The sequence below is a fragment of the Aspergillus neoniger genome, assembly GCF_003184625.1.
Source record: "Aspergillus neoniger CBS 115656 unplaced genomic scaffold BO87scaffold_13, whole genome shotgun sequence".
NCBI lineage: Eukaryota > Fungi > Ascomycota > Eurotiomycetes > Eurotiales > Aspergillaceae > Aspergillus > Aspergillus neoniger.
The window spans coordinates 401770-420458 of NW_020291141.1; the positions used below are offsets into that span (position 1 = coordinate 401770).

At 50.0% G+C, this 18689-nt stretch overlaps 6 protein-coding genes across 6 annotated transcripts; 4 read left to right on the top strand and 2 right to left on the bottom strand.

Moving 5' to 3' along the window:
- Positions 1-118: 118 nt before the first annotated feature.
- nrps5 (nonribosomal peptide synthetase hasD) lies at positions 119-6697 on the top strand (the record flags this gene model as incomplete). The annotated part of the gene is made up of 3 exons (XM_025626683.1): positions 119-788; positions 855-3712; positions 3746-6697. The coding sequence occupies 3 exons, from the start codon at positions 119-121 to the stop codon at positions 6695-6697; spliced, it is 6480 nt and encodes a 2159-aa protein (XP_025480600.1).
- A 256-nt stretch (positions 6698-6953) lies between these two features.
- Positions 6954-8024, bottom strand: BO87DRAFT_434761 (S-adenosylmethionine:tRNA ribosyltransferase-isomerase; the record flags this gene model as incomplete). Its single annotated transcript, XM_025627727.1, has 1 exon — positions 6954-8024. The coding sequence occupies one exon, from the start codon at positions 8022-8024 to the stop codon at positions 6954-6956; it is 1071 nt and encodes a 356-aa protein (XP_025480601.1).
- Positions 8025-9455: 1431 nt separating this feature from the next.
- On the top strand, positions 9456-11463 carry BO87DRAFT_434762 (flavin-containing monooxygenase; the record flags this gene model as incomplete). Its single annotated transcript, XM_025627728.1, has 3 exons — positions 9456-9837; positions 9900-10258; positions 10312-11463. 3 exons carry the CDS (start codon positions 9456-9458, stop codon positions 11461-11463), a joined length of 1893 nt encoding a protein of 630 aa, XP_025480602.1.
- A 430-nt stretch (positions 11464-11893) lies between these two features.
- Positions 11894-13685, top strand: BO87DRAFT_406170 (HET domain protein; the record flags this gene model as incomplete). The annotated part of the gene is made up of 3 exons (XM_025625977.1): positions 11894-12632; positions 12666-13362; positions 13438-13685. The coding sequence occupies exons 1-3, from the start codon at positions 11937-11939 to the stop codon at positions 13683-13685; spliced, it is 1641 nt and encodes a 546-aa protein (XP_025480603.1). The 5' UTR covers positions 11894-11936.
- An 87-nt stretch (positions 13686-13772) lies between these two features.
- BO87DRAFT_37189 (uncharacterized protein) lies at positions 13773-14352 on the top strand. The gene has a single exon (XM_025622148.1). It carries the CDS (start codon positions 13860-13862, stop codon positions 14259-14261), a length of 402 nt encoding a protein of 133 aa, XP_025480604.1. The 5' UTR covers positions 13773-13859; the 3' UTR covers positions 14262-14352.
- A 561-nt stretch (positions 14353-14913) lies between these two features.
- Positions 14914-18554, bottom strand: BO87DRAFT_357317 (uncharacterized protein). The gene is made up of 3 exons (XM_025621408.1): positions 18522-18554; positions 15989-18457; positions 14914-15937 (listed from the first exon to the last, which is right to left on the bottom strand). The coding sequence occupies exons 1-3, from the start codon at positions 18540-18542 to the stop codon at positions 14966-14968; spliced, it is 3462 nt and encodes a 1153-aa protein (XP_025480605.1). The 5' UTR covers positions 18543-18554; the 3' UTR covers positions 14914-14965.
- Positions 18555-18689: the final 135 nt, after the last annotated feature.

Sequence of the window (18689 nt, forward strand, 5' to 3'; positions counted from 1 at the left end):
GTTTGTATTTATTTCCGCGAAAGGCTCAGTCGTGTTGCTTACACAGTAACCCCGCCCCCCCCCACCGAGAACGTGTGTGAAACTTTGAACTTCTAGTGCCCTAGATTGTTCGAGCACAATGTTGAACAAAGAGGAAATCGACCTTGTATCGCTCTTCAGAGGCTATGCTTCTCTTCACCCAGAAACCATTGCTATTGAAGATTGTACGAATTTCCTCACAGACCCACCTAGAATGACATATGGAGAGTTGGACGAATGCTCGAGCATCTTTGCTCAAGAGTTGAAGCAGAATGGGGTTCGACCTGGAGATGTCATTCCTTTATTGTCCCAACGCAGTCCTGAGGCAATTGTCGCCATTTTAGCCATCCTGAAATGTGAAGCCTGCTATGTACCTATGGACGCAGAATCCTGGGCACATGATCGAATCCAGATAACACTACAACAAATACAACCACATATTATCATCTCGACGAATTCAGCGCAATCCAACTTTCAACTCAAGCCCTGGAAGGTACTGGAAATGTCATCGTGGAAGGCAATGTTAGCCTCCGGCTTCATCATTAAGCACCAGAGCAATATCTGGCAAGCTATTGCCCCACCGGTATTAAGTCTTGATCGGTTGGCGTACATAATCTTTACCTCCGGCACAACAGGCATGCCGAAGGGGGTGATGGTGTCAATGCGATCGATCACGGCGTATTGCAGGGAATGTGATCCGGACCTTCCTTTCAATCTCAGTTTTAACACCATTTCCCGAGTCTTATGCGTGGTATCGATTGCGTTTGATGGTGGGTGATCCTTTCTATTGAGCATGCATTGGGCCGACTTCCATACTTACTGTATCATCGGGCTAGCATGCGTTGGGATCATCTTCAGTACTATAACCAGCGGCGGCACATTGATTTTGGCCAATCCGGCAACCTTCGCAGCGTCTGCCAAACAATGCACCGTTCTTCCCCTCACGCCTAGCATTTTATCCACTCTAGATCCAGAAGGGCTGGATAACATTAGATCCATCTATCTGGGCGGCGAATCTCCTTCACCTTCGTTGATCCAAGCCTGGTCTCGACCATGGCGTCGCATATTCAACGCTTACGGCCCTACTGAGACCACTTGCGCTACTTTGCTGGGTGAACTGTTCCCAGAAGGTCCAATTACCGTCGGCTGGCCAATTTGGTACAGTAAGATTATCCTGGTCAATCTCGACGGAGAGTGTACAGATGAGGAGGGCGAGATGTATGTGGGAGGTGCAGGTCTTGCTGTCGGATATTTTGGCAATGACGAAGCAACAAACAAAAGCTTCGTCATGCACAATGGAGAACGATTTTACCGAACTGGAGATCTGGCACGTCTGACCTGCGATGGATACGTCTTTAGGGGACGTATGGACAGTATGGTCAAAAACCGTGGTTTTCTGATTAACCTGGAGGCCGAGGTAGAACCCGCAATTCTTAGCATCCCCGAAACTACTGGCGCAGTGGCGATGAAGATCGAGAACTCCCTAGTTGCCTTTATTACACCAAGGGTTGATATAAGCACTGTGAGACAGTACCTCAGCGCGAACCTTTCGACATTCCTCGTACCCGACACCATTTATGCGTTGGACGAATTCCCCCAAACTGCCAACGGCAAGTGTGATCGCAAATCCCTGCTGTCACTTCATCAAGCAGAGGCAAAAAAATTAATCTCCGAGACCACGATGTCATCTTCAAACGGTCATCTAACCCCCATAGACGCAGTCAAAAAGGCTTTCGCCATCGTTCTACGCCTACCGGAGGATTCTGTTCACCCAAAGACTTCCTTTCTACAGAAAGGGGGACATTCTCTGAGTGCAGTGCGCTTTGTTTCTATACTGCGCAAACTGGGGTATGTGACATCGGTCAACGAACTTCTAGCCAAAGATAGTGTAGGCACAGTCGCGGAAACTGTCGCCTCGATCGCACCGAGTACCCCCGCTCGTGCATCGTCTGCGATCCAAAACAATGCTCCTATGACGGACCTTCAGCAACGTATGGTGCGGGCCACTACACAGTCTCCTACATTGCATTATATCAAGATCGGAATGACATTTGAACATCCGGGCACGTCGTCGATTTGCACACCTCTGCGTCATGCATGGGAAACTATATACCGGGAGCATGAGATACTTCGAACGAGCTGGAATCTCTCAGTCGAAAATGGGGTCCATGTCATCTCTGACAATGTATCTCTCAACTGGGAGGAGATCATTGTTTCTAGAGAGCTCTGGAGTAGTGTATGCGCTGAGGCGATCGACATAAATCAGTGCCGTGACACACTGTCATCGTTCCGTCTTATCACCCATCCCGGACACTGCACTCGCCTAGTATGGACGGTCCATCATAGCCTGATTGACGGCTGGTCAGCAGGACGGCTACTGGGAGATTTAAATACTCTAATCAATAAAAGGCGACTACCACAGACGTATCCTCAATTCGGTGAAGCTGCGCGACTCATGAAACAGCTGGCTCACGAATCAGAAAAGCAAGCATCTCGGTACTGGCGGTCCATCGTCGGAGATTATCTCCCCTTCAAGAAAATTCTGCTTTCTTCTCCTCCCATTGCTTTGAGCAGCAAGGTGGCTACCCACGCCGACGTACACGAGTCGCTTGGCATCTCCGTCTCTGCGCTGGAGGACGCGGCGAAGATTTTCGGTGTTACATCCTCGACCATATTGTACGCTGCTTGGGCACTTCTGCTCTCGCGATACTGTGACTCAGACAAAGTAGCTCTTGGGGCAGTGATTGCCCAAAGAGCCCTACCTATTGATGGTATTGAGAGCATTGTGGGGCCACTGATCAACACACTCCCTCTATGCGTCGACACCGACAAGAGCACTGTGGGTCATTTACTGAAGACCGTCTCACAGACATTGCGTGAACTATTGGACGTACAATACTCTACCCACTCATTGATATATGAAGCAACGGGCATCAAGAGCAGTGACTTGTTTGAAACTGTCCTAGCTATCCAATACGGTTTCCCTGCTTTCAGTTCCACGGACGAGGGCGAGATAGTCGCATCAGAGATTGAGTTTCGCGAGTCGACCGAGTTACCTTTAACTATGTTGGTTGGCGAGAGCAATGGTATTGTCGAAACGAAACTCTTCTATTCCTGTCAGGTTTACGACTCCAACCAGGCGACTGATATTGTTTTACAATTCCACAGCCTCATCCACGCCATCGTTCGCGCCGAAGCCCAGACCTCACTTGACAGGGTCCACTCGCGTATTTTCGACAGATGTATTGGGCTAAATGCTCTACAGCAGGAGTCTTCATGGGACATGAATGGTACGATGAATGTTGAGGATGTGGCTTTTGCTGGCCCCCGTACAGTTCAAATGGCGATTCAAGAGTCTATGGGCTGCTTTCCGGATCTCTGTGCCGTATCCACCGATTCAAGATCCTTGTCCTACCGAGAACTGAGCGGTTTCTTGGGTGTCGTGTCTTCGCGGATCAATGAAGTTACCCAGCGAGGAGACGTTATTTGCGTCATCAGTGACGGGACCATCGAATGGCTCGTGGCAATACTGGCGGTTATCCAATCCGGCTGCACATACTGTCCAGTTGACGTGAAGCTTCCTCGGGCGCGGCAGCATTACATGATCGAATCAGCCTCCGCCAAGGTGGTTCTGTTCCCACGAGCCAACATGCAGACAGGATATGGCTTTCTTGGGGATGTCAAGGCGTTGGATGTGAGTAGTCTAATTACTAACACGGCCGTACAGCGGAGCCAGGATTATCGTAAAGTTCAGGATAACGACATCGCGGCGATAATCTTCACTTCAGGAAGCAAGGGCGTCCCCAAAGCGGTGCAGCTGGCCCATAAGAGCATCATGTCCCTGCTTTCCTGTCCGGAGGGCCGGCTGTACTCTAAGCCTGGGTGGCGCATCGCGCAGACACTGTCGCTAGGGTTCGATTGTTGCGTGCTGGAGGTCCTCTCTGCCATCTGCTTTGGCGGAACACTGGTATTGAAGGATGTCAATGACCCACTCACTCATCTGAAAAAGGTTGATTCGATGGTTTCAACGCCTTCTCTTCTTGCAACGCTAGAGCCCGAAGAATCTAGAAACCTACGGGTAGTCTTTCTCCTGGGAGAGGCACTCCACCAAAACCTGCTTGACAAATGGCGTCCGGGTCGAGTGGTTCACAACTGCTATGGCCCGGCTGAATGTACTTTATTTGCCACTTACAAGCGCTTCGACGATGCAGCGCACGAGCAAGTAAGCATTGGCAGGCCTACGCCCCGGACCCGCATCTACATCCTTGACAAGAAGCAACGGCCTGTGCCAGTTGGAGTCAAAGGTGAGATCTACATCTCTGGAATTCAAGTTAGTCCTGGATATCGGAACAATGCTGTTCAAACCGCATCAGCGTTTTTACCTGATCTGCATGTTGGGGAATCACAGAAGATGTTTAAGACTGGCGACATGGGCCGTCTTATGCGTGATGGAAATATTGAGTACATTGGCCGAGAAGACGACCTGTTCAAAATCCGCGGATTTCGGGTTGACCTGGGAGATATCGAAGCCTCAATTTTGGCCGTCGCTCCCGATTTGGACAACATTGCGGTCGTCGTGGCCCCTTCGGCCGATTTTCTCATTGCGTTTGTCACCCCAATGTCCGTCAACACTACGACCTTGCAGGACAAAATAAAAGAGTCTCTTCCGGCCCATATGGTTCCCGCACATATATTGGCCCTTCCTGAACTACCACTGTCACCTAATCACAAGGTTGACCGGAAAAAGCTGGCAGGTACAGAAATCTCTCTCGTACGCGCGACTGAGCCCCTGAAGACGCCAATGGAGAGATTCATCGCAGAGATCTGGCGTGAGCTGCTCGGAAAATCCCCATTGACAGAGCAGATAAGTGCTTCTGATCACTTCCTCACAATGGGTGGTCACTCCCTGCTGCAAATCCGTGTGGCACAGCGCCTTAGTCAAGCACTGAACATTCCATTTCCTTTGCGATTGGTCATTCAGCATCCGATCTTGAAGGAATTGAGTCAAGCAATTGCCAAGGAAGTTCTCGCTCAGAGCGTGTGCAGTTCACGCAGCAGCTTCCGTTTGTTGGAGCCTGTCTCCCGAACAGGAGACCTACCTGTGTCGTTCCTGGAAGAAGAGTTTCTAATCAACGACCTCCTCTCAGGGTCCTCCCCGGCGTTAAACATCCTCTTCGCGACCGAGTTCCAGACCAGCATCAATACTACCATACTAGACCAAGCTTTCAGAGAATCTGTTCAGGAGCGTGAAGTCTTCCTCTCGCGCTATAAACAAGTCCAGGGCAAATTCGTCAGAAGCCTCGTCTACACACCATCTTCCCTCCGCCAGTTTTCAAACACTGAGCTGTCTATTGACGAATTCCTGGAAACTGCCCGAAACTATCGGTTGGATCTGGCCAATGAGCAGCCCGTTCAAGCTCTTCTATATCAACAGTCCCCTACAAAATCCACTCTCGTGATCCTGATGTCCCATCTAGTCGGCGACGCCATCACGATGAATTTGTTCCTCAACAGTCTCGCCGCCCGCTTACAAGCCTTGTCCAGACAAGACCACACCGACACAGGCCGTCTTTCCGCTGACCTCCAACAGACACACACCTACATAGACTGGGCCGCATGGTCTGCCACACAGCAATACCTCTCAGCTGAGGCCTTATCTTTCTGGAAGACCTACCTCGACCATCCACCTCTCCAAACCGGCTTGAACCAGTCCCATCGACCAAGATCCTACACCGGCGGGGCCAAGTCTTGGACCCTTCCGTCCTCCCTCTCCAACTCCCTCCAACACCTCTGCGCCGATCTATCGTTGAGCCCGCATCAACTCATGCTCGCCGCTGTTACGCTTGCCACGCAAGCCCTCCAACCCAGTCAGGACATCGTTATGATGGCCCCGTACTCCCTCCGCACTGAGCCTCTCACCGAGGAGCTCGCCGGCTGTCTGCTGGACCGCGTGCCCATTCGCGTGAAATGGGACCGACAACAATCGTTACTCGAGCTTCTGCGAGCGGTCCAACAGTCCTCGCAGACGGCGATCGCACACGCCGTTCCCTACGCGTCGCTGTGCAAGGCCCTGCACCTTCCCCCGTCCCTCACAAATTCCCTGGCAGAGATCATGGTCACCTTTCACCCTGCCAGCAGCGATGAGACCCGACGCTCCTTTGGCCAGCCATTCAACCTTCGTCCGTCCGGCGCAAAATTTCCCGTCCTGTTCGAATTTTTCCAACAGTCCCCGGATGAAACAATCACCGTCTTATTTGAGCACGACGACGCGCTCCTCAGCGGCGATGACAGTGAGGCCCTGATGTCCGCATTCCAGCTGGTCTTGCAGCTCATCGCTCAACACCAAACGGTCCACGATATTGTGGATACGGTGTGCCGTGAGGCGCGTATACTTGCAAAACACCCGAATGGGCCTGTGGACGGTCAATTTTTAGAGCCCTGTAATAATGAGTCTGATGTGGAAACTATACGGGAGGCGTTCGCGACATGTCTTGGTGTGACGTTGGGAGATGTGAGCTCGGATATTTCGCTTTTTGATGACCTGGGTGGATCTTCGTCTGATGCGGTCCGACTTGTGTGGTTATTGAAGGAGAAAGGCGTCTTTGGGATGGATTTGCGGAAGGTGTTGTTGGCCAGGACGCCCGCAGCGCTTGCGAGGCTAGCCAAGTTTAATGAATAGGTCGTGGTGTACCAATGGATATCTTCTCGGCAGCCCCAGCCCCTTGCCATTCTGCGTGGCATAGATACCAAAATGACTCGGTCTATGATTCCTACTCCACTAGCGAATGGAATTGTCAGTAGAAATATTGGGCTCTTAGTCATGCATGCTTCCAACAGCAGTCACTGCACTCCTGGACCCCTGTCTCTAGAACATAGTTTGGCATATTGCGAAAGCTATAAGGAACGAACAGTCCACATGTATTATGATACATCGCCTAAGTAATAAGCATACAGTCTCCAAACATATCAAACTCATAATCGCCCTTCTTCTGAATTTCCTTATAGCTCCTCATAACAAACTCCGTTCCCGCGAACGCAGCCGTAAGTACAATATGACTAGACCGCGGGCGATGCAAATTGGTAAGCAGCACATCAACAGCATTGAACTCGAATCCCGGATAGATATAGAGATCGGTCCATCCATGCTGGGGCTTGATGGTACCCTTGCGGCCGGTCTCACGGGTAATGGTCTCCAGCGTCCGCATAACAGTCGTGCCGACAGCAATAACGCGACGGCCTTCGCCCCGTGCTCGATTTAGCTGTGCTGAGGTCCTTTCACTGACCTCGTAGTACTCCGATCGCACCTTGTGCTTTTCGATCTCCTCAACACTGATATGTCGAACAGAGAGGATCTCAGTCGCCCCTACATGCAGAGTGATATAGGCGATTTCCACACCCTTAGCGGAGATTTCGGCGAGCAGCTCATGAGAGAAGTGCAGTCCGGCGGAAGGGATCTCCAAAGAGCCAGGCTTCTTAGCGTACACAGAGCGGTAAGAATCGGGCTTTTCCTTCCAGTATGTGGGGTTCAAATGGATGTTTTCGTCGAGCCGGGCTCCGTATTGGTCGAGAGTTGGGAGGAGGAGGTCACCGGGACTGAACTGGACCTTCCACAGCTTATCGGGCTGCTGGTCAAGGAGAGTGCATTTGAGCTTCTCTTCGTCCAGGGAGGTGAGGGTTTGCCCTCGTTTGAAGGTGACTTCGGGCTTCTTGAGCTCCACGATGGTGGTGCCGTCTGGCTCGTGGCCGTAGACAGTCAGTTGGAGGGTTTCTTTGTTGCCGTACTCGAACCACAGGGTGTTTGACAGCATGTAGCTGTCGTTCAGCACCAGGAGGTCTCCGGAGCGGAAGTAGTCTCCAATGCTGGAGAATATGGCATGATCGATCTTGGAGCTTTCACGATCCAAGACAATCATCTTTCCGCTATCGCGAGTTTTACCTCGGAGCTCGACGGGGTCATGGGGCATGACCTTGTAGTCGAGGTCGAACTCGAATTCGGCAGTCTTCATAGTGATAAAATAGTATGTATTTGAAATAGATATATCTGAAGGGACCCCGATGAATGTGGTTCAAATATTTGTTGAGCTTAAGAAGTAGCAGCACGGCTGGGAAAACAATTGGGCCCTTTTATCTTCCATTCAAGTCCCATCGTAAAGGTATAGAGCAGCTATGTGTGCGACATTACTCGCACATCGAAGCTCGAGGTCATGTAACTGTGAATTCCTCGTAAGAGATGGATAGATAATGCCTCGCTATGCAACATTACTCGTACATGTCAAAGTGGAACACGTGCACAAAATGACTGTATGTGGCCCTTGGTCTCCTTTTGCGTTCAATAGTGCTAAAGAGAGCTAGCGATGCAACATCGCCAATGAAGCTGTAGCCACATTGGCCGCGTTTAGTCAACATCAGAGATTCATCGAAGAAGTGACAGCGTAAGGAGTTTTGACCAGGTCCATCGGTTATTGCCCCATGCATTGGGAACCCCAGGGCGATAAATGTTCAGTATGATCCTGTCATCTAAGTGGAGCATGAGATTGGTCTGAGTGAAACCGCTGTAGCATCTCCCTCAACATCACTCATGCCCGAGCGGCACACTGTAGTCCGAAACCATGCACGTGGTGGGTGATGGTGGAATTGCACCCGAATTGCAGTTGAAGAGAATGATTCTTCCATGAAGGTCGGCCTTACCCTAGACAACCATGCCTCATATTATCCGTGTATCCTGCAATGTGTCCTCAGGTAAGTGCTCGTTGCTCAAGTTGGAGGATTTGTTTTGATCTAACTCAACATGTCATACCCCGTATACATAATATCCGTGGTTGAAAACGGGAACTAACCGCGTGCGGGTATCATGCACATCGCACTGGCGAATAATAAATGTCCGCGGAGAATTTCAAGAATGCGAACCATGAATCATTCCGGCGGTGTCATTGGAATCTAAACATTCCTCCTTGATCCCCACAGCTAGTCTGTTCATGTCAGTGCCTCCGGTGGCTCAATGATCCTAAGGGGGGGGGGGGGGGGGATCTGGAATAGTATGCTGAAGTTAAATGCAACTGTACCGGACTAGAATACGGTTCTGTAATTCCTATGGGCAGCCATGGCCGTGACAAGCACAGTAATGAGGCGCACATCCCAGTATGCTACTGTAACATCCATAGATAGGAGCTGAACATTAACACAAGAGAGGCGATGCCAATCCAAATACAACATGTTACATGTCCATCTCAGACATCGGGTTACTTTCGTCTCACGCAGGGTTTCATTATAGCTATAGAAAGCATCAGGATGAGAGAAAAATTCAAGCGATGCACGGATAAGGTACTCACTCATAGTTTCCGGGATCACACAACAGCTGCATATCCACGGAGAATCAATTCTTCTCAATTCCACTAGTATTGAATGTTTAAAGAGGGTCTACGTGGAATCTTCATATCATGTCTTCAGTCAAAACAGCTAAAAGCAATCCATTGATACTTCCTCTTGGTCCTCTCAACGGCCGAACCACCACAGGCAAATACGACATCGATCTCAATGACGACGGCAAACCTTTGGCCACCGAGCAGCATGGTTCAAAGGACTTTCATCTTTTTTTCAATGACCGCCAACATGTCAATTCCAGCCCTGCGTTGATCTCGGAACATCCTATTGATCAGCCCCGGCCACTGAAACTCATCTACATCGGTGCAGGCATTTCAGGAATTGTCGCTGCCATTCAGTTTCTGAAGACTGTGCCGCACTTGAAATTGACTGTTAATGAGAAGAATCCCGAACTAGGAGGGACATGGTTCGAAAATAGATATCCAGGCTGCGCGTGTGGTGAGCCTTCCAGGACCAAATCTCATGACATATCGACCGCTACTGACTGATTGTGCAAATAGATGTGCCATCTCACACTTACCAGCTTAGTTTTGAGTCGTGGACTGAATGGAGCCACTTCTTCTCTGGATCAGAAGAGATTCTCGAGTACTGGAAACGTGTGGCCCAGAAATATAATGTTCGGAAACATATACATTTCAATCAACGGTGTATTGAGGGACGATGGAACGATACCACCAGCTTATGGACTGTTCAGATCCAAGACGTACTTACTGGAAATACTTTCGAAGACTCGGCCGACGTGCTGATGACTGGAACGGGCCTGCTTAACGAGTGGAAGTGGCCTTCAATACCTGGTCTACAATCCTTCAAGGGACATCTGCTCCATAGCGCTAGCTGGGACGAAGGCTTCAATCCTGAGGTGAGTCACCCTTCATTGATACACCCAGCATACTGATTCTGATTGATTCTCAGGAAAAAACCGTAGCCGTAATCGGCTCCGGAAGCACCGCAGTCCAGATCGTCCCCGGAATCATCGACAAAGTCAAGTCTATGGACCACTACGTTCGTGGAGGGACATGGATATCCAACCAACATGGTAGCCCTCACCTTGCGGCACGAACGAATAATCAAGCTATGAATTTCCGCTACACGGAGAAAGAGAAGCGGCAATGGCGGGATAACCCATCATCGTACCTCAAGTATCGCAAGGAACTAGAGCTAGAGATCCAGAGCCAATTCTCCATTTCCCAACGGGATAGCGATATTCAGAAGACTGCGACAGCACAACTCCGAGCGGGCATGCAGGAGAGACTAAAAGCAAAACCCGAGCTACTGGATCTTCTGCTGCCTGACTTTCCTCCGCTCTGTAACCGGTTGACACCTGCTCCTGGATATCTGGAGGCTTTAGTATCGCCGAAAGTCAATGTAATCGGCACACCAATTGCTCGTGTCGATGAATCCGGTATCATCACCACAGATGGAAAACATCGCCCCGTGGAGGCGATCATCTGCGCAACCGGCTTTGAGAAAAACCTAGGGGCCAGTTTCCCAATAATAGGCCGTGATGGCAGCATTCTTTGTGACAAGTATGCCGATCGGCCAGAGACATACCTGGGACTTTGCACCGATGGATTTCCAAATTTCTTCCAATCCTTGGGACCCAATTCCTTCGAAGGTGCAGGGAATCTCCTTATCATGATAGAGCAGACACACGCATACGTCGCGCAGATATTATCACGAATGGCATATGGCAATGTCGGGATCGTAGAACCAAAGCGGAAACAGGTCCTATATTTCACCAACTACGCAGAGAAGTATTTCGAACGAACAGTCTACAGCTCCGAATGCAACAGTTGGTACAAGTCACCTTCAGCCGGTGCAACGACTCTGCAGCAGCGTAAGAAGGGCCGTGTTACTGCTCTTTGGCCCGGAAGCAGCCTCCATGCCATTAAAGCACTCGAACATGTCAGGTGGGAAGACTTTGAGACTACAGCATATGACAGTAATGAGTTTGGGTGGTTCGGAAATGGTTGGGCTGAGGTGGAGAATTCATCGGAGAGAGGAAATCCGGATACAATGGCCTGGTACCTGAACCGGGCGTCGTTTCTTGATGGTGGTGATTAATTGTTTGTTAGAAATTATCCAATAGTTGGTACTGATTTCCACCTCTTTAGTGAGTTCAGGATCTGTGATGCAAGCCATTCTTCAGCTATCAGTTTTCTCTTCTCCGAGGGTGCCCGAAGTGTCCTCCTAAGACTTCATCCCAAAACCCCCATCACGCCCCCAATGGCCAACATTATAGACCATGATTGGACCATATTTCGCACCCGCATATAGCATGTCAATTGATGCCAATCCTTCTCTTCAAGTTCAGCTGTTGGCACATAACAGAGCTAATCCTAGATGAGGTAAGATTTGCAGTCTCTTTAGCGTATTGTTTAGTGCCAATAAAAATGGCCAGTCTTCGCCTTCTGTGGCTATGCACGGATGCCTAAGGACAACAACATCATTGCGAACCCAGCCTCGCGAAAATAAAATGGGCACCATCAGCTCAGCAAAAGGTAGAACCCTTCGATTCTTTTTATGTTATTACCAAGATGCCCAAACATCTAGAGAACTTTCCTTTACATCCAGAACGAAACGAAATTCGTCTCCTCACTATCTTACCCAGCACAAAGGCTGAATCAATAATCAGGTGCTCTCTCTTTTCAGTATCACTAGACAATAGCCCTGAGTTCGAGGCCATTTCATATGTCTGGGGAGACGCCTCAAAGAAGACAGATATTATCATCAATGATACTTTCTTTTACGTGACACGGAGTGTGGATAAAACGCTCCGTCTTCTTCGCCGTAAGGATCGGCGACGAGTGGTATGGATCGACTTTGTCTACATCAACCAGCATGATGTCCCTGAGAAAAATACCCAGGTCCCATTACTTGGTCGTGTTTATGCGGGCGCGTCAGCAGTTATTGCTATGATGGTGAATGATAATATGGATCTTCGTACTGCAATTTCTTGGACAAAGGCATACGAACCAGGCCTGGTCACTCGAGAAATTGTTGCATGGCGTGTCCTGGACAAACTGAGCAGATACTGCCAGAAAGCTCGAGACCTAAGGGCGAGGCGGCTGCTCAACGTGTACGAACAGCTCCGACTCGTCAAGGATGACCCTTACTGGGCACGCACGTGGACATATCAGGAATACCAGCTGGCCAATTGCGATCCAATTTGCATGAGTGGAACACTCACATTCAATGCTTACTTAATGCTCGCATTCGCCCGTGAGAGTCTAGTGAAGGCATATTGGAACGATCAATAGTTTCAGGAATCATTTAGACGAAGGTATGGTGAGGCAGAATTCAGAAAGCTTTCCCTTCTTCGTGGGCCAACCGAGCGAATCAAAAATGAGAATGCCCTATATCACTTTCGCAAGACATGGCATCGACAGTGCAAGGATCCTCGAGATAAAGTGTACGCACTTTACAGTCTGCTCCCTTCTCTACAAACCAAATACCCGCCGGACTACAATAAACAAGTTGAGCAGGTCATGCACGAAACAACAGCATATATCGTGACACAGGAAGGCCCCGAGGCTCTGAGCTCCTTCAAACTCTGGGAAGGGAATTGTTCACCTAGTTGCTCATCTTCTTATCCATCCTGGATCCTCGACTTTGGTTGTGCCGCTGAACCTCTGGATGCCATCCTCGGTGAATATGCCTGGTGCTTAGACGCCTGGGATCCATTACCTATGACCACAAACGACCTGTCCACTATGACAATTTGTGCTCGTCGCATCGGCTCCTGCTCCCCGGTTGTACAACTGGCCTCTACAATGCCAGATATCATGGATCAATTTGTTAGCATCACAGATGTACGCTATGATACCTGGGGGAGCTTGGAATCCAGGCGTCTAAGTCTCGTGCATGCGTGCCTGGCTTATACTCATCTTCACACCAAGTTTATACAAAATCTAAGCGACAAAACAATTGAGACATCCGATCTTTTCCATAAGATTGACCTACGTCGCGCGAACAACCCGTGGTGGAAAGAACTCTGTGATGTTCTTACGTCAAATTATGGATATACTGTTTTCGGAGTGGATGATCCGATAGTTGAAGGTTTCGGAATCAGCGGACCTAATGTGCAGCAAGGAGACGTGGCAGTGATGGCTTCTGGAGTGCCGGTGCCGCTTATACTTCGTCCTTATCGGGAAAACAACGAGCTCTATTATCGTTTAGTGGATAGAGCCTACATTCCCTTGATGTCCCAAATCGCGGTTTCGGATGGTAAATTTGATTCTGCTCGGTTCTTAGAACGCCCACCTCAGGTGTTCTCTTTACGATAGATCATCTCATCTTCACAACTGTATATACTATGTGGGATGGCTTTCGAGGCTATGGCAATATGATGTGTAATATTGCCTGTCGCTCTAGAGAACAGCATTACACATACCAAGCGGGAATAGAGTGTTGTTCCGAACTACGATTTAGTGTGGCTGTGCCTTATTCTACTATGTTCAATGACCAGGAGATCACTACGCCGACGACGTCTCCATCGTCCACACCCTAATCACCTCCCTGGTAGACCAGAGCGAACACATCCTAATGCCCATGCACTCCTACGACGGCGCCAATCGGCACCGACGCCATCCAAGACCTGGACCAACTCACCCGGGCAGCCAAAAGCTTTCCCCTCCTCTATCTGTGCGCCTACCTCCAACAACCCAGCCGCTCCATCTGGGATGTTGTCAGAGGCAAGCATGACAGCTTTTTGGCCGCAGTTCATCGAGAATGCAGAAGATGGCCCGACGTTCTCCGTCAATCCAGTACAGCTTTTCCTGGGCGATTGCAATGAGGCGCAGGCGTCTGAGCCACTGAAACATCTTGTACGGAGTCCGTTGAGTACGTTTCCACGCCGGTGACGGGGGATGCGTGGAGGAGAGTCCCTGTTACGTATGTGACTACGACGAAGGATTTTTCGGTCCTGAGGGGGTATCAGGATTTGATTCCGGGGAGGGTCGGGGGGAGGAGGGCGTGGATGTTAGGGTTGCGGGGGTGGATACGGCGCATGATAGTGCTTTTTTCTCCGGGTTGGGAGATGTGGTTAGGGTTGTTGGGGGGGGTTGTGGGGGATGAGAGGAATCCTTGAGGGGTGGGGGGATGTTATGCTTTTTAGACGGAGTATAGTAGTACAAGAAGGGATGAGGGCCTTTGCTGGTGGCTGGGTAGGATATTGGTTGAGTTTTGTGATATAATATATATAATACCTTGTGGTGGTGATATTCGGTGATGGCGGCTGAGAGTGGTAAATATATATTTCTTTGGGGGGTCGCTATCTTCGGCTCAATGTATAGGTACTTAGATACCGTGCAGGCACTTAAACTTCGAGATACTCATACTATCGGTGATTTATGTCAGATTTCGACTACACGTTGAGCGAATATTAGGTACGAAGGTGTTGTGTCTTGAGAACTATAGCCAGCACCACGCATAGTAGAAAATTCACCAAGCTACTAATAAGATTCTATTAAAGTAGAGGCAGTTTCACGAATTGTTCTTTTGTTGGCACTTAGCCACCATACGAACTAAGGAATACAACCCGCATCAAGCGGTATCTATAGCTCTTCTAACTGTGCATCTCATCCTCACTATCCTTGTCCTCAGGCATAGTGATCGGCAACCCCGAACCCGAAGAAATCCTCTTCCGCTCCATCTCCACCGCAATCTCATCCAGCTCATTCTCAATATCCAGGTGAATGCGCAGTCCCTTCTCAACAAGCACGTTATAAACATGCCTGAGTTCGTCGAATCCCATACCGTCGCCCTTTCTACTCTCCTGCGGATACTGCTCCCGAACAACATCTGCCCGGAGATGAGTGAACGCAAGCATGATAAGCTCCTTCGACCAAGGGCAAGCGCGCATTCCGCGGTAAAAGACATTCTTAGCTCGTTGAATATCGTTACGAGACAGTTCGAAGAGAATGTAGAGTTTCCAGATGGTGATGCTGGAGTGGCCGGTGGAGGTATTAGAGCCTTGGTAGATGGTGTCACCAATGGCTTTCTCGAATGCCGCACGGACAGAGTGCATGGTTGATCCGGCGTAAGTAGGACGGTTTACTTCGGTGTATATTGAAAAGAGATGTGTCGTTATGGGAACTGGAGTGGCTGTGAGATTGTCTGTGTTGGTATTGATGCTGGTGATATCTCGTATTGTGTCGCGAACGCGCTCTTCAATGCGGAACCGGGATTCGTTCCAGGCAAACAGGGATAGGAACATGGTGTTGTGGCGAGATACTGATATGCTTTCGGATAAGAGGGAACGAATATGTGAGGGTTTGTAGATGCCACTTGTGCGGATGTGGTGATACAGGAGTCGGGCCCGGGATTGATGGAGGAGTTCGGTCGTGAAGTTTGCGAATGACTTGGACTGGTCGGGTAGGGCAGCTAGCCTGGCGAATGCATTGTGATAGTATTTCAGGGACCTTCTTAGATCGAGGGAATTGGAGAGGTACGATAGGATAGCTAGGCAGTCTATGCACGACGTGAAGACGATAGGCTTCTCGTTCGCAAGACCAATTTCCTGTGCTTCTGAAAGGTACTGGATGGAAAGTCAGCATGGTGGAAGGGCCGGTAAATTTGGTAAACATACACTATGTATCTTCAGCAAACTTGTCGGGCTGAAGGACGGGTGACTGGAAGCATCGGAAAGGATCTTCAGATCAATGCTATTCTGGGGCATCGAAAGGAGGAGATGAGATGCTTGGGCCGCATTTCCAGCGTCGAGAAGCTCCCAAATCCAGGTGTGCCACACAATAATACTATCCACCCTGTCGCGATCAGGGAAGGACTTGCTCATAGAGAGGGAAGTCGCCCATACATGATCTGCAGCTGCTTGATTGCCGAAGCGCCGCTCTATCAGAGCGTAAGCATTGTAAAGTCGCAGGCTAGACGATCGCTTCTTGAGCAGCGATTTCGCGAATTTTCTCGCATCCTTGCTTTTACACGCAAGTTCAAGAGCAAGACCGTATTCGGCTAGATCATCATCTTCAGGCTGCGCTTCTATCAACGAGCGGACGGCTCTGCGAATCCACACAGGGTCGACATCGGATTGTGACTTAGAAGTGGCGTCGCTCCAGGTTTTAAGGGCAGAAAACCATTTAGCAGGATCGGCAAACAAAGTATCCAGCGTAATTATATAGTTTTGATGAGGGAAAAGAATAGGAGATGCGACGGTGGGCTCCATGTCAGCGGCCACACCAGGGAGCCAGTCCGCAAGCGTTGCATAAAAATTGCTTGCAAATTCGTTCTGCACGAAGCCATCCCCGTTCCAGCGACTTGTCGTACCCCAATTGTCAACCGACGAAACGGGTGGAAGATGGGAAAAATAGAAGAAGCTATCAATCAACACTCCTACAAGCGTTGGCTGCCATGCCAGCGACAGAATCTCTTCGAGATCAGGTGCAATAATGACTCTGTAGGGGTCATCTTCCTCCGAATCATCAATACTGCGGGCTGGCAACCGAGCATTGACGATTCGTTCCCGTTCGGACGGTGCCCAGGAGGCAAACACGGCTTTTGGGTTCAGTTGAAATTGAAACTTTTCGCTGGAATTCGCATTTCGCAGCACATTTCCCTCGTTCTTCCACCCTTTGGCGCCCACTTCTCCGATGCGGGAGACCTCCGACTCCCAGTACTCCAGAAAAGCTGGTATTACCTCTTCTGGGCCTTTGCTTCCATCAAGCGAGCCGGGTCGGTAGAAAGTCAGCTCCAAAAGACCTTGCCAGAGAGCCGCGGCATGCTCTGTAAACCCAGCTTCCCGGATGAACAATGTCAACCTAAGGAACAGATAAAAGTGGATCTGGGTCTTCTCGGGTTTGTCGAAAGAAGACTTATTGAGTCTCAGACACTCCAGAAAGGTTGCAAGGCACCGCTCATACGTGAAGTCCAGAAATTCAGTTTGACGAAAGTCGAGATATCGGATCCAAAGGTTGATGTACTCGGAATTTGATTTCAGTATCGTCTGCCACTCAGCCGATAGCTTCTTAGTGTCCCAGAGTTTTGCCCCTTCTTCGAGAAGGCCGAGCAGGAGGCGATCCTTTGCAGGGCTCGGTCCGACCTTTTTCAGTGCTTTCTCGTACAATGATAGCTTGATGTCGGCTAAGCCCATCTTTTCTGCGTATGTCAAAGAGCCAAATTCCCTCTCCGGTCCTCGGAGGAGCGACTCCTGATGGTCGATAAGCGTTAGCCATGCAGAGACATCATCAGGGTGTTTCTCGACAATCTGCAGTAACTCCGCATTGCGCTCCTTGATCTCATGGTCGGGGTCACGCCGGCCGCCCTCTTTATCCGAATCCGTATCGGACACGGCTTCAACATCACTGGGCAAGTCATCCTCTGGCTTAGCTTTGCCGTGAATTGACCGATACGCGTGTTTGTCATCATCCGAGTCGACTTCTAACAGATCCAGGTGCTTCCCATTCCTAGACACACTCAGGGAAATGTAGTCTCGTGACGTTTCTGCGGCTGCATCCACCAGCGATTCGGGCCGTATTCGAAGTAGTCGGGATCTACCCTTGTCTAGTTCTGCGAGCAGATTCTTCGTCTTCTTCTTTGACTTTCCCTCTTTCTTTTCGTTCGTGACGATCAACACGTCCTCGACAGCGCTTTCCCGGTCGATCTTATAGCTGGAAGGCAATCCCAAGACGTTGCCCCGACCAACGCGATAATATTGTGGAACGCTATATCGATGTAACGTTCCATATATGAGGTTGTAGCGATCGCCCTTGCTATCTATAACATACAAATCCGAGGCTTCCTCGGGCGGGTGCTTCACGGTGCGGGTCGATGTGGATGCTCTTGGATATTCGGGGGTGGGCTCTCGGCGGCGATGACTTGCTTCTTTTCGAGAGGACCGATGCTCCCTATGGCTCCTATGACGTTCTCGGGACCTAGAACGGTCATGATGGCTGCTATGTCTCGACCGATGCCTCGAGTGGTGGCTAGACTTCACATCGCGGTCGGAGGTGTCGCGACTGGGGCGCCCGGGCGGCCGATCAGCTTCGGACGGAGGTGCTGGCCGCGGCTTGAAGCTGGCGAAGCGGGGGATGGATTTCTTTTCCTAATGTGAAGTTTAAATTAGCATCATACGAGTAGATAGAGCGCAATATTTGAGTCAAACATACCTGGGAGCCAGACGAATCCATGCTCCTGGAGAGGTGAGGCCTGCCTTTTTGAGGGGGAGCTTCAACCAAAGGCGGCGGCGATGGCAGGCTGGAAAAACTAGGTTCCCGCTTCCCGCATTTTTTTCCGGTTTGGTTCCAACGGCTTCAAAAAAAAGTTGCTCCGAGCCA